We start from the raw sequence: 13738 nt of genomic DNA on the forward strand, positions 1-13738 counted from the left end.
AATTTATTAAAGTTTGTTCCTTTTTACTTCACTAATTTACAATCACATGATATTGTTTATATATGCTGACTGTTTCTCTTTCCTCTCTAGTGATTAGCTGATGCTTCATTGAATGCTTTTGACTCCACAATTTAAGAGATTCCTCAGACTCAGATCTACAGGGAAAGCCTTTTGGACATTGTCAACTCAACTTGAAATCTTCATCTTTCTTGTGTGACCAGCTTTAATTCATTTAATGCAGAAAGGTTAGCTTAGCTGTGAGTTCTTCAATTCACTGTTAATCATGATCTTTTTCCTTAAACTGCTTTGATTGGTGACTATTGGTCAAGTTCCCCAGTATTGACTACTTTGTCTTACTACTGTTTAGGATTAGTACTTCTTGAGATGCGATTAAAGGATGAACGAATTGAAATCACAAGTTGTATATTATAGAAAAGAAGATTGGATGTAATCAGTCTAATTACATGGAGAGCGATTGTATTGAGGACATGGACATTGAAGTTCTCCCTTCAATGTGGCCTGAAGATATTGGAACTGATGTTGGAAAACAGTTTAATATAGAAAAGCCTGGAAGGGACCAAGATATGTTAGAGGAGGTTACAATCATAGAGGAGCCAACTATAGCTGATTTTAAGCGTCTTATGGAGCTTACAAATTTTACAGAGAAGGGTTCTTCTCAGTTGGCGTATCTTATGAAACACTGGGAGTATAAGCAGGCCAATATTGTACGTCTACTCAGAGAAGAACTTGACAACCTAAGCAAGCAGAGGCAGGATGTTGAACTCAGGAAGTTGGAGATATTGGAAGAGCATCGATTTGAGGAAGAAAGATATGGGGGTGATAAACGCCCAGTTTCTATATTGGATGATATTTATGATATATGGCAAGATGTACCATGCAGGAAAAGTGATGATGTTGTGGTTCAAAACAAGAGAATTGAAATTGATGCTGAGTATGATACCGTTATATACTGGAAACAGCGAGCCATGCATTTAGAAAAGTTGCTGGAGGCAAGTATCCAGAGAGAACAGATACTTGAAGAAAAGTTACAAGAAAGTATAAAGAACATTGAAAGGCAATCCTCACCGGTTGAAGAACTCTCCCAGATCCTGAAGAGGGCTGATAATTTCTTACATTTTATACTCCAAAATGCACCTGTTGTTATTGGCCATCAGGTATATATCAGTGAGTATTGAGTTGAGTATATTTCTACATCTGAAGTAACTTATAGAATAATCTTAGCTTCTGTTTGTCATAATGAGGGCAAATGGCTGATTCTTTTGCTATTTTTCTTCCAGGACAAAGAATTGCGCTATCGCTTTATCTATAATCATTTTCCAAGTTTACAAGAGGAGGTAATGATTGCTGTTGAAGCTCTTGTTGCAAGGTTATATGATTAATGTTGCATCAATTTATTTCATTATAATTAATTGCTTTCTAACAACAAAAGTCGCTGAAAACTAAGAAGAAACTTGTTTCCTCTTAATTAGTTCTGTTACAAAGCATGCTGAAATATCTCAACTTATCAACCTACTCATCTTTTTCAGGATATCATTGGAAAAACGGATGTTGAAATATTCACGGGATCTGGTGTTAGGGAATCTCAAGATTTTAAGAGAGAAGTTTTGGAAAAAGGATTACCTGCAAAAAGGGAAATCACTTTTGAGACGGAACTATTTGGATCAAAGACATTCTTGATATATGTAGAACCAGTCTTTAGCAAGGCAGGAGAGACACTTGGAATAAATTACATGGGAATGGATATAACAGATCAGGTAAATGTTCTTGTTCTTAAGTTGTCCTTGTATTCTTGTGCTCTTGAAGAGGATACTTATATTTCTTAAAAAATGTAGGTGAGAAAAAGAGAAAGGATGGCAAAGATTCGGGAAGAGATTGCAGTTCAGAAAGCCAAGGAAACAGAACTGAATAAGACCATTCACATTACAGGTTCAATCACTCAGTCAAATCTCCTTTATAAAATTTACTTCAATTTGTTTTTGCAGCAAGAAAGCTTATCATATTTCCCTTTTCCTTTTATTAGAGGAAACCATGAGAGCAAAACAAATGCTGGCAACAATGTCTCATGAGATAAGATCTCCACTGTCTGGAGTTGTTAGCATGGCTGAAATTCTTTCTACCACAAAACTTGATCGGGAGCAAAGACAGCTCTTGGATGTCATGCTATCTTCAGGAGATTTGGTTCTTCAACTTATAAATGACATACTTGATCTTTCCAAGGTTGAATCAGGTTGGAAATCTATCATTGTTCCATTTCTATATAAACCTGGGAATTTTATAGACAGGGAGAAATTCGGAAGTTGTTGACAAAAATGTGCTTACCAAAATACCCCGTCACTATGTAGGAGTTATGAAGTTGGAAGCTACCAAATTCCGGCCAAGAGAGGTAGTAAAGCATGTACTCCAGACAGCTGCAGCATCATTGCAGAAAATATTAACGTTAGAAGGACATGTGGCAGATGATGTACCTATCGAGGTGAGGACTTGTGTAACAGTTGCATCCTATGCTGTAAAAGATTTGGCATTGTTGTTGCCCATAAATGCTGGACTATTTCTATTATGCACCACTGTTGATAGTAGTAATTCTTTTCACAAATCTTACTTGTTATTGAAGTAATTACCTGATAAAAACTCAGTAACAATTCTGAAGAAGATTCATCATTGTATTGTAGCATGTTAATCCAACAATTATTTTGAAATTAATACAAGGTGATAGGTGTCCTGGGTTAAAAGGAAAGCCTCTGTGATTAATCTTTTTGGTCTTGTTAGTTTTATACTTAATTGAAGAAGTGGCTGCTGTTGTAACCTAGCATTGTGATTAAGAAGGATTACAAAACATCCAGAGAAATATAATTCAGTTGATTAGGGGCAGATGTCTTTTTCATATATACTTTTCGGCCATCTTTTTTCTTTTAAAAATGTTCTTGAATATCCAGTTAGTTATCTGGGTTCATTTTTATTTTATTTTTTGGACCATCCTCTCTATTAACACAACTAAAATTAAATCATAAAAACAAATACACCCTTATCTTAGAGACTTAGTATTTGGGTCACCCAGTGGAGGGTGTTGGTTTGACACATATTAACTATCTGCTGGGGAGTGTGAGTGAGTAACATAAATCTAACTGTTATGATGTGTCACTAGAGGCCCATGACTTCAAAACACAAAGCATGATGTGTCACTCTAACGCTTCATCTACTTCATGCATAATTACAGGTCATAGGTGACGTTTTAAGGATTCGGCAAATTCTCACGAATTTAGTCAGGTACTTAGCTTTATGTGATTAGTAGTCTCAAACTTTGCAACGATTGTTGCAGTTAACCACTTGAAATGCTCCCATTTAGTTTGTCATGAAAAGAAATTTTTTATAATGAATGTATTTTTGTTGCCCCCACATTTATTGTTTCTAATATTTTGCAGCAATGCCATCAAGTTTACCCATGAAGGCAAAGTTGGGATAAACCTTTACGTTGTGCCTGAGTCAACATTTGCAAAAGCAGAAGGCGTCCAAAAGATGACTCCAAACCACTCAACTATTTCAGTGAATGGAGTGAAAGAAGAGAAATATCTGTCAACACCTCAAAATGGCAGTGATCAAAATCTTCTTGATGGTCAAGAGCATAGTGACCGTCCCAGCCAAAACCATGCAATTAATTGTGAATGTAGATATCCAGTTAAAAGCGAATGCTCAATGAGCGGAGACACTGAGGAGCAACCTCATTCAGCTGAAGGAACAGTGTGGATACGTTGTGATGTATATGACACAGGCATTGGAATACCAGGTATCTAGTGAACCTTATCCTGTATTCATCACAACACAAACCTGATCTCTATTATTCTGTTTGTTTTTAGAATTCTATTTTGTATTAGTAAGTTTGATTTTCCTTACAGAAAAAATACTCACCAGATGAATATTTTTTTCCATGTTGCAATGTGACAGAAAACGCTATACCTACTTTGTTTAAAAGGTACATGCAAGTTAGTGCAGACCATGCTAGAAAGTATGGTGGCACAGGGCTAGGACTAGCAATATGCAAACAACTGGTAAACTTCGTTTTCACCTCTTCATATGGTGAGAATGGTATTTCATTTGTTTTCTTAACTTGCTAAATTTGCCAACGTCTCTTTGCACTTGGAATAGGTTGAGTTAATGGGGGGTCATCTAACAGTGTCTAGCAAAGAACACCATGGTTCTACCTTCACGTTCATACTCCCATACAAGGTTTCAATCGTTTGTGATAATTCTGATGAGTCAGATGTGGAGAATAATGATGCCGTGTCTGATGATACAACAGAGGGTTTCTTCCAATTCCATCCACGCACTTTGGGCTCTCTTTTCTCTTCTAATGGATCTAGCAGGACCAAGAAGTTATTACCACACAAAATTGAGTACATAAGCTCACATGAATTCATTGGGTTTTCAGAGAGTTCATACTCATTGCCCTCTAAGGACATCATTTCAAAAGGGACATGTTCAGTTGATGATGCATTTTCAATGGTTGATGCTCCAGAGATGTCTGAATCAGCTTGTTCAAATGGTCACAGCTCAGAAGCAAAGAGTGAAAGTTTAGTTAACAGAGACAAACAGCATCAAGATAAGCCTCATGCTTGGTCCCAGAATGGGAGTGCAGATTCTTCTCAACCTACGGTGGCAACAAAGTCAAGTGAACCCCAACAAACATGTCATGATCAAGGGAAGGCAAACACAACTACTACCAAATGTGTTACTAGCAGCAGTGCATCAGAAGTAACCAAATCCAAGTTAAAGCCTAAGATCCTTCTTGTTGAAGATAACAAGATTAATGTCATGGTGACACAATCCATGATGAAGCGGTTAGGTCATAGCATAGATGTTGTAAATAATGGAGTGGAAGCAGTAAATGCAGTTCAGAGCCGCTCTTACGACCTGGTTCTGATGGTAATTTCTGGAATATCAATATTGTATCTTGTGGCAATTTCGTTTTATGAATCAGTGCCTATTCTTGTTCTGTAATTATCCGATTATTGCTTTTTTCAATTTCAACTAATCATTTGGTGCTTGCATTTTACAGGATGTTTGCATGCCAGTTATGAATGGTCTTCAAGCAACAAAACTTATCCGGTCTTTCGAGGAAACAGGCAATTGGGATGCTGCAAGAAATGCTGGAATTGAGCTAAGTCAACCAGATCCAGATTATGAATGTTCTGTAACATCTACAAAGCGGATCCCCATTATTGCGGTGAGCAATTAGTATTCTTGTTCCCCTCTACTGTGATTACATCTTATATAGAAGACTAGAACCCATAACATGTTAACCTTTATAAATATGTCAGCAAACAACTGACATCTGCAAATTGTATATTGAATTAGTTAAATAGCTATTTGCCAATTACAAAAAAAAAAAAAAAAAAAACTTCCATTTCTTCAGAAGTTGTGATTTTCCTGCTTGTACATTTGTGCATATGAGTTCCTTTGTGCCAATTCCAATTATGCCATTTATCAAATGCTCAAAAATCTTCTGGCTGATTTGAATTTTAATATTGGAATAATTTTCCTCTTCTACTAACATAATCTTTTTGAGAAGTAAATGATCGTTGTCTTATATCTCATGTTAATGCAGATGACAGCAAATGCTTTGTCAGAGAGTGCAGAAGAGTGTTTTGCAAATGGTATGGACTCATTTGTGTCAAAACCTGTGACTTTCCAAAAATTAAAAGAGTGTCTTGAACAATACCTAAGGTGATATATGATATCCTTGTAAATTTCTGCTTGTGTATAAAAGAATAACAGCCTAGGAAAGTTTTGTAATGAATGCATCTGTGTTATCCTCCTTCATTAGTGTCTACCTTAAGTTGTATAGATCTATAATATTCTTTTTCATCTCCCCAAATTTTTTAGTAGTTCTGAAGGGAGTGCAGAAATCTCTGCATAATAGTTATTAGCTAGGAGCCTAGGGTTAGTTGGAGCATTAATGTAGAAGATAAAAGTATTTCCTGAAAGGGTATGTATTGGGAACTTTGGCACTATAAGGGAACTTCAGAAGCAAAATCTAGCAGACTCTTCCAAAGTTCCTGGTAATTTTGCTTTCTGCTTCTAATACAAATTATGTACAATTTGCTACTAATATTAAGTGAACATGTGTCACAAGTGGTTCAAAACATTTTTTCTAGACCATTTTGCATTAGTTATCGTGCTAATCTAAGCCATTTTGCCGAAGTAGAAATTTTAATATACAAAAAATGAAAGTAATTAATAATTTGAGAGTTTTTAAGATACAGAAAAAAAAACACTAAACATCGAGGAAGCTGCATATCTTAAGAAAAAAGAGAATATAAAAAGAAATTATTTCACTCTTAAGAATGAAGATCCTTATTTTTTTTATTTATTTTTTTGGTAACATGAAGATCCTTATTTAATTATAAAGATAATAGGTAATTGCATTCGATTTAGTATGTTCTTTTTATTTCCTGTCCCGAACCAGTAGCAAACAGAAAATGTGTCCAGAATTAACCAGTGGTCCAGTGTCAACAATAAAATACAAGTCACATATTATATTGAATGTAAATTGGGCGTGTAATAGAATGCATTGATTCAGTAGTTCCATTTAAGTTATTTAACTCTTCTATATTCATATCTCGCTCCAAATATGACTTTGACTCTAAAACAATATTAATTATAACAAATCATACTTTTTTAAATATTTTTATTTGACATTTAATTGTAATACTTATGAAGTTATGCTTACCAAAAAAACAAGTCACATATTAAAAACGAAAAAGCGATCCCAAACTCGGTCCAATTAAATTATTCTAAGGCATATCAAAATCGCTCATGAACGGTGATGAACCTATTATTATATACATAATAATGAAAACCCAAAGAGAGTATGATCTTTGACAAGTCTTTGTTTCCCCTTTATGGTAGCATCATCTTTGAAGAAAATATTTTTTCTTAGCTAACTAAAAAGAAAGAAAGAAAGAAAATCCGTTTCTTAGGTCTAAGTCAAAGGCTGTTCCTTGAATTAGAACGAAAGAAGAGAAGCGGGGCTGATGCCTTGGTAGGAGTCGTAGTCACAGTCTCTTAGTCGTATAATATTATACTATATGAATAAGGCTTCATTTGCATAAATTTATGTAGCAGTACTCATATGATTAATTATTATTTCAATTTGTTATCAAACGGTGGTAACTCAGTTGACGCATGAGAGTTGAACAGGAATGAAAACATGTGTTCAATCCTCTTCAGTATCATCTTTGAGAGGACTTTAAAGTCTTAATCATGGACTCTCCTTAAATTGGACTAATCGTGAAACGATTGATTAGAATATTTCCAAAAAAATTATTTCAATTTGTTTTCTTTTAGTATGTGCAATTATTCCAATTCAAGCCATAAGCATGTAACTTTCTGGGCCATGCTTATTAATGGATAACTTATAGACCGAGAAATCTTCAAAATCAGAATCTTGATGACAACCGACTATGGTCGTAATTTGACATCTTTACAGGGGGAAGATTTTATGTAGATTTATCATATACAAGTTATGCAAATTAAGCCCATTAATAATTGATCGACATGTCATTTGAAACATAAAATTATGTTATGAAAATATATATACTCCAGTCTATACAAATTTGGTTATAAATAAGTCTTTGTAAAAATTTCTCCCTTACACATGGCACTTCACAAGAGTTTTATGTTTGTGTGAAGAAACACAACCCCATCATGTTATCATACAATGAAAATTATGACTCCAATAGAACTATTAGGAGCTTAGTGTTACAATAGTAGATGTCTATGTTGATTGGGAGTTCATGTTACAGTTGTTTGCAGGTTGCATGAGGGTCATTTCTGTGTCTTTAGAATGAGCTGCATAACCATATGGATCAGCATCACCATTGTCTGGACTGAACATTCCTTGGTCTCCATGAAATGGAGAGTTTGACTCAGTTTGACTGGACGGACTTGGAGGGCATTGTGTACTTGGGAATGTCTCAATTGCACCTGATCCATGATGAAGACTACTAGTTTCACTTTTATTTCGCATCTCACTTTTCTTGAATGTGCGACAATTCAAGTCTCTCTGATCAAATATCCCTACCAAGATTCCAATACGTCTCCACATTGAAGTATTTGGATCATGGCCAAACCAGATATGTCTGTGCTGATATAGGAATGTCGTTGCAAAGATTATGAGTGCTAATAAGGAAGCAGTCCCTGCAATGAGAAACAGACCCCAGAAGCTTTCAAGGCCAAGACTATTATTAGAGGAAATTTCTGTACTATACTCTTGACAACTAATATCCTTGAACCATGCATTCTCAATTGTTCTCATTTTGTCTCCCTGAGTCACATTCAAGATTGCCCTTGAAATATCAGCTACAAGTGGAGAACCTTTTGGGAACACCTGCATGCAAATTCACCCCACAACAGTTAACTCACTTGAGAAGAAGAAAACATATATATATATATATATATATATATATATATATATATATATGAGGGAGGGAGAGACAGAGAGAGACAACAGAACTTACAAAGCCAAAGCCCCCAGTTTTAAACCTGGGTTCAACCATTGCATACTTGGAGCAATAAGTTCCAAGAAAGTGCTTCACGTAGGGAACTTCGTCAAACGCAGCAGCAATGCCACCATTTACACTTCCTTTTGTGAAAAACTCATTGCATTCTTCTACGGAGGTATAATTTTTGAGCTGTTTATCTTGGAAACCCAAGTCCTTCAATATTCCATGAACAAAAGAACCTTTCAGATAGCCAACATTCATTCTATTCTTTATGAGTTGATTGACGTCTGTAATAGTTGGCCTCAGTTGATCAACTGTTAAGAGTGAAGAGAGGCTTGCAGTGTAACTTTGAACCAGAATTAGAAGCACAAAAACCCATACGATCACTACAAATCTACCCAAGTTGCTAACCACTTTCTCCCCTGTGAAAATGAGAAAGTTAACATTGGATATTATATAGCCAATAAAGATCATATATATCTTTGATGAACAATGTATTTGAAGGCACCACCACCTATACCTAGTAGTGGTGCAGATTTTAATCATTTTTTGGAAATTGATGAGTGGTAGTACTTACGATGGGCAGAAACCATGATTGAAAATGAAAACCATAAGCTTGTGCCAATTTGATTCGAGGGAGGCCCTCTGAAACTGTTGTTTATTCGGTGTTCAAGGACCCACACAACAAATGCAATGAATACAAATGAACAAGCCGTTGTTACCCAAAGTTCCCATGTTAGTGGCTTCAAAAAGGCCCACGCATTCTTCTTCTTGTTTGCTTTCACTGGAACAACCATTGTCACACCAGATTCTGTGTATGGCAATGTGAAATCAATATATGTGGACCTGTTTGCAATAATCGTTGTATCCCCTACCACAGCATCAAATTTCTGTCCATCCAAAAATCACTCTTGTAAGATCATTTTATTTCATTGGAAAGAGGGAGAAATGCATGCATGCATATTTTTCATAAGTCACATTGAAAATTATGTTAAAATAAACACGAGGTTGAACTTCAATTCACTAATGAAAACAGATAAAAGGGTTCATGGGAAGAGATGATAGAAAGAGAGTTACCCCATAATAAACTTGGCTGACCAATTCATCATATGTTCCTTTCATCTCTCCATCTGGCAATGAAAATGGAATAAATTCACACGGTAGGGCATAAGGCAACACTTCCAGCACAGCTTTGAAGACATCAATGCAGAAGCCAGTGACCTCTGTTGAATTAGTACTAGGGTCATATGTTACTTTCACAAATTCAGTAAAACCATTTCCATCTTTGACTGGAACTCCTACCCTCAACTTGTTCCCATTTGTGGGAATCTCCCATCCCTTTGGAACAGAGGTCGTATCCCCTGGCCACATAATGGGTCCCAGATTGTCCTTAGAAGTAGAGTACATGCTTGTTCTTTTTGTATCAAAATTTCTTGCTAACCCCTTATGGGGAGTCCAAAATCCTACCCTCCTTTCCCCATCACCAACCACGTTAATTATCTCAAATGTTGATGCTTGTAACTGCCCACCAAGTACATTGAACTCACCACTGAGGCCTGTAAATCTCGTGTTTGACAAAGCTTCACGCAGCTTCTCACCATTTTGTGAAATGCCAAACTTTTCAAGATCAGATACGTTGCTTGAAGTGTTGTTCACAAAATTTGCGGTTCCTACCTTCTCAACAGCCATTGCTAATGCTGTGGTAGCATCATAAGCCCATATTCCATAAACGTTCAAATTTGTGTCAACAAGTGTTGGATTGTCTGGCAGGAACTTTCGTTTCCATCGAGCTTTAAAATCATCAAGAGCTTTTGTTCTTGGAATATAAGGCCTAACACCCAATACTCCTTCCATCGATTCCATGACAGAGGAGTTTAAGGAGTTGAACCAATTAGCCATACCATCGGTTAGGATCCAAACATAGCCTTGCTCCATCATTCCAATCTGACTTGCAATGGTTAAGAGGTGAAAACCAAAACGTGGTGACATGTGCACAACAAATACTCGGGTTTGCATTGTCATCAACTTATAGAGCTCACTTTTAATTGCTTCATCAGTTGCTGAAAGAGAAATGGCACTGAGATAAGGAACTCGCACATAAGCTTGTTGTAGAACATTGGTTAAGCAAGGAATAACTCCTTCACCATAACTATTGTCTACGTAAATGGGCACCACTTCTTTCCATCCAAGAGCTTGGATAACTGCACTGATGGCTTTTACTTGAGCTGAATCATTTTGTGCAATTTGGAAAAAATATTGACTCTGAAGGGATGTAAGAGAAGGGCTTGTTGCTGAAAAGGTTACAATGGGCACATGAGCTTTGTCTCCTAGATTGATCACAAAGTTTGCCTCCATTGTTGTTATTGGCCCCATGATAGCTTCCACTTCCTCATTTTTTATGAGATCCAGAGCTGTTGTTTACCATCAAAGTCACATATTCAATCAAGTGTATTTATTTAACTATAGATTTCTAGGAATAAAAGACAGTTCTGAGAGAAGGAAAACAAATAATTGTTGAGCTTTTTGTTTCATGTTGATTCAAATTTTGTGTTCCTTCTTCCTTTGCTTTCTCAACAAATAAATATACTAACAACTAGTAAGAAAGAAAAAATGCCTCTATTAGTTAATTGGAAATAATTTCTTTTTTTAATTAGCTTATTTTTTCATCTTAATTATAAATATTTTATTGAAAGAATACAATGAATGATTAAAAAAAGGGAGATAGAAGATTTGTGTTTCTAGGCAACAATAACCTAACCACAATTTTCGGATTTTTCTTGCTTAGGCAGGCAGGGTGTTTAAGGCAAGAATTTCTCTAATTTCTCTCTCCACCCTATAGTTGACTAAATTTCACAAATTGTTCTCACTGTTTTTTGTCATCTTTACACAATCCGTAATGGTTGAATCATATTTACCTGAATTTTTTAAAATTTTAAATAGAGTAAAAAAATTAATTTAATTTTAGATTTAGGTGTTTTACATTAAATTTCATTATTTAGATTTAGCATTTTATTTCTTGAATTAAGAAAATTAAAAACTGATTAAATAATGTTACCTGTATGAATAATAACGTGCTTATCTTAGAGGGCGTTTGGTATGCGGGATTCTTCAAGAATTTCGGGAAACTGAATTCTTTTAAATTTTAAATTTAAGATATTATAATAAACTGAATGTAAAAATTATATTTTTGAAAATTGAGATTCCCAGCTAAAAATCATTAATGAGTTGCTGAAAGTTTGCGAGAGTTAAAAATAAAAAGTCAAGAGATTGAGGAATTAATTTTGAATTCTTTAGTTAAAAATGTATAGCTGCAAATTAGTAAAAAAAAAAAAAAAACATGTCTGTTTATTTTGTTTTAACTTTGCTTTTTTGTCATATATTCAAGGATAATAAAGGATTCTGCCTTTTTCTTTTACTTTTGGCTTTATAAAAGATATTGCCTTTTTCCTTTTTCTATCATGTATCCACGTCATATTGTCCTTTTATGATCGACATAGCAAACATATTGTCCTTATTATTATTATTATTTTATAACTTCCCATCTCTATTTTTTATTTTCTCTCATCCCTTTCTATCTAGACCGCTAACTTTGAATCAGAACAAAACCGACAGAAAAGAAGGAAGAAAATAGAGAACAGGAATCGTGGCGTTACCTTACCTAACAAAAAAGTCTTGTACTCTTACCCAAAAAAAAAAAAAGTCTTGTACTCACACGTCTCTCTTCTACCATTTGCTACGATTACGCTGACAAAGCATGTGCTCGACAGATGAGAGCTAGCCACCAATCTTAAATGTTGCATGAGTGGTTAAAACTATGGAAAAATATTTATGCACTTGTGTATTTATTCTCAAAATAATATTATTTTGATATTAAAATTTTAAAAAATTATAAATATAAAGATTATTATAATTCTGAAATAAATTAAAATTATAAAATATTATGATTTCTGTCGCAAAACGACGTCGTAATGAACTTCCTGCAGATAACTTTTCTGCAGTAATTGCAGAAAAAACGAACCCTTAATTTAATTTTCTCATTTTATATTTTTAGTGAATGGCTTCTAACACGTGTGAGGGACAGATATTTTAAATGGCTCCTAATACGTGTGAGGTACAGACATTCTTATTTAGATGCCCCCTAATATACATGTGAGAGAAAGAACTAATAATCTTAACTTTCGTCATTAAAGATGGGTAACAGTCGATAAAAGTATGAGTAATTCAACCCATTAATTAAAAGAAATAAAAGCATCGAAATACAGTTACTAGTGGGTCCCAAAATTTATTTTGTACTGAAAAATCATTTCTTACAAAATATTTTCATGATTTTGTGATAATTTTATTTTCGAACTTATGAGTATAGGTTTTTTTTGTTTACTTAATGAGTAGTTAAACTATATAAATACGTTTTCCAATAAATATCATCTCATTTAAATATCATACTAAAGGTTTTAGCTATTCAAATATCCAGTCTCCTTATTGTCAAGACCTTATAACTCAGTTGTTTCTCAAACATTTGGGTTTATATAGAGGCAGAGATGTCAATTGAATCTACACATACATATATATGGCTCGAGCAAATGAAAGCACTGAAACAATAATGCGCGCGTTCAGAAACATGCCCATGACAGTATATAGATTAGAGGGAAAAGAGAGGAATTAACCTTCAGCAGCGGAAGTAACAACGTCCCCGTGAGAATCCCTGATGCTGAATTGGAGCCTGGTGTTGTAATCAGAATGAGAATGATAGAATTCTGAAAGGGACATGTTGATGCAGCTCAACCCCATCTTCCCAACCCTTCCTGAAAGATCAAGCACTGCTCCCACTTTCACTGCCACTGTCTCGTTCCTTTCTGCCATGCTCAACAGACTCATCCACCAACTAACGATGATTACGGAGTAAACAAATTTGGTAGGATGAATATTCTTCATCATCTTTGGACTATGAAGATAGATCTTCATGGAATGAAGTAAGACGCAACAAGTGCTCAAAAGTATTTCTCGAGAAAGAAGCATATTTAAGGTTGCTATCATGGCTTTGAAAAGTACTCTTCTCTGTGTTTGTGGATTACAATTTTCTTCTAGTCAATGCATCTTTTAATATATATTATATGTATTTAATATCTCTCAGCTTATAGGAGATAAAATTATTTTCAACATACACAGTGGCGGAGCTGAGCTTCGATTTGAGCCCGGCCAAAAAAGTATAGGTATATTTA

At 35.0% G+C, this 13738-nt stretch overlaps 2 protein-coding genes across 3 annotated transcripts; one reads left to right on the forward strand and one right to left on the reverse strand.

The window, feature by feature from the left end:
* Positions 1-464: 464 nt before the first annotated feature.
* LOC133317168 (histidine kinase 5-like) lies at positions 465-5743 on the forward strand. Its single transcript, XM_061519002.1, has 14 exons — positions 465-1175; positions 1299-1355; positions 1548-1775; positions 1854-1947; positions 2042-2248; positions 2364-2506; positions 3236-3285; positions 3441-3590; positions 3657-3802; positions 3961-4064; positions 4162-4668; positions 4720-4938; positions 5072-5236; positions 5621-5743. The coding sequence occupies exons 1-14, from the start codon at positions 465-467 to the stop codon at positions 5741-5743; spliced, it is 2904 nt and encodes a 967-aa protein (XP_061374986.1).
* A 1924-nt stretch (positions 5744-7667) lies between these two features.
* On the reverse strand, positions 7668-13400 carry LOC133317111 (glutamate receptor 2.7-like). 2 transcript variants are annotated; one of them, XM_061518937.1, is made up of 5 exons: positions 13184-13400; positions 9631-10930; positions 9097-9383; positions 8535-8941; positions 7668-8404 (listed from the first exon to the last, which is right to left on the reverse strand). In XM_061518937.1, exons 1-5 carry the CDS (start codon positions 13392-13394, stop codon positions 7793-7795), a joined length of 2817 nt encoding a protein of 938 aa, XP_061374921.1. In that variant the 5' UTR covers positions 13395-13400; the 3' UTR covers positions 7668-7792. The 2 variants fall into 2 exon arrangements, with proteins under 2 accessions (XP_061374921.1, XP_061374920.1); XM_061518936.1 differs by having other exon boundaries at positions 9097-9409; positions 9597-10930.
* Between the last annotated feature and the right edge of the window lie 338 nt (positions 13401-13738).

The sequence above is a fragment of the Gastrolobium bilobum genome, unplaced genomic scaffold, assembly GCF_033153095.1.
Source record: "Gastrolobium bilobum isolate Gb01-03AN ecotype WA unplaced genomic scaffold, APGP_CSIRO_Gbil_v1 utg5255, whole genome shotgun sequence".
NCBI lineage: Eukaryota > Viridiplantae > Streptophyta > Magnoliopsida > Fabales > Fabaceae > Gastrolobium > Gastrolobium bilobum.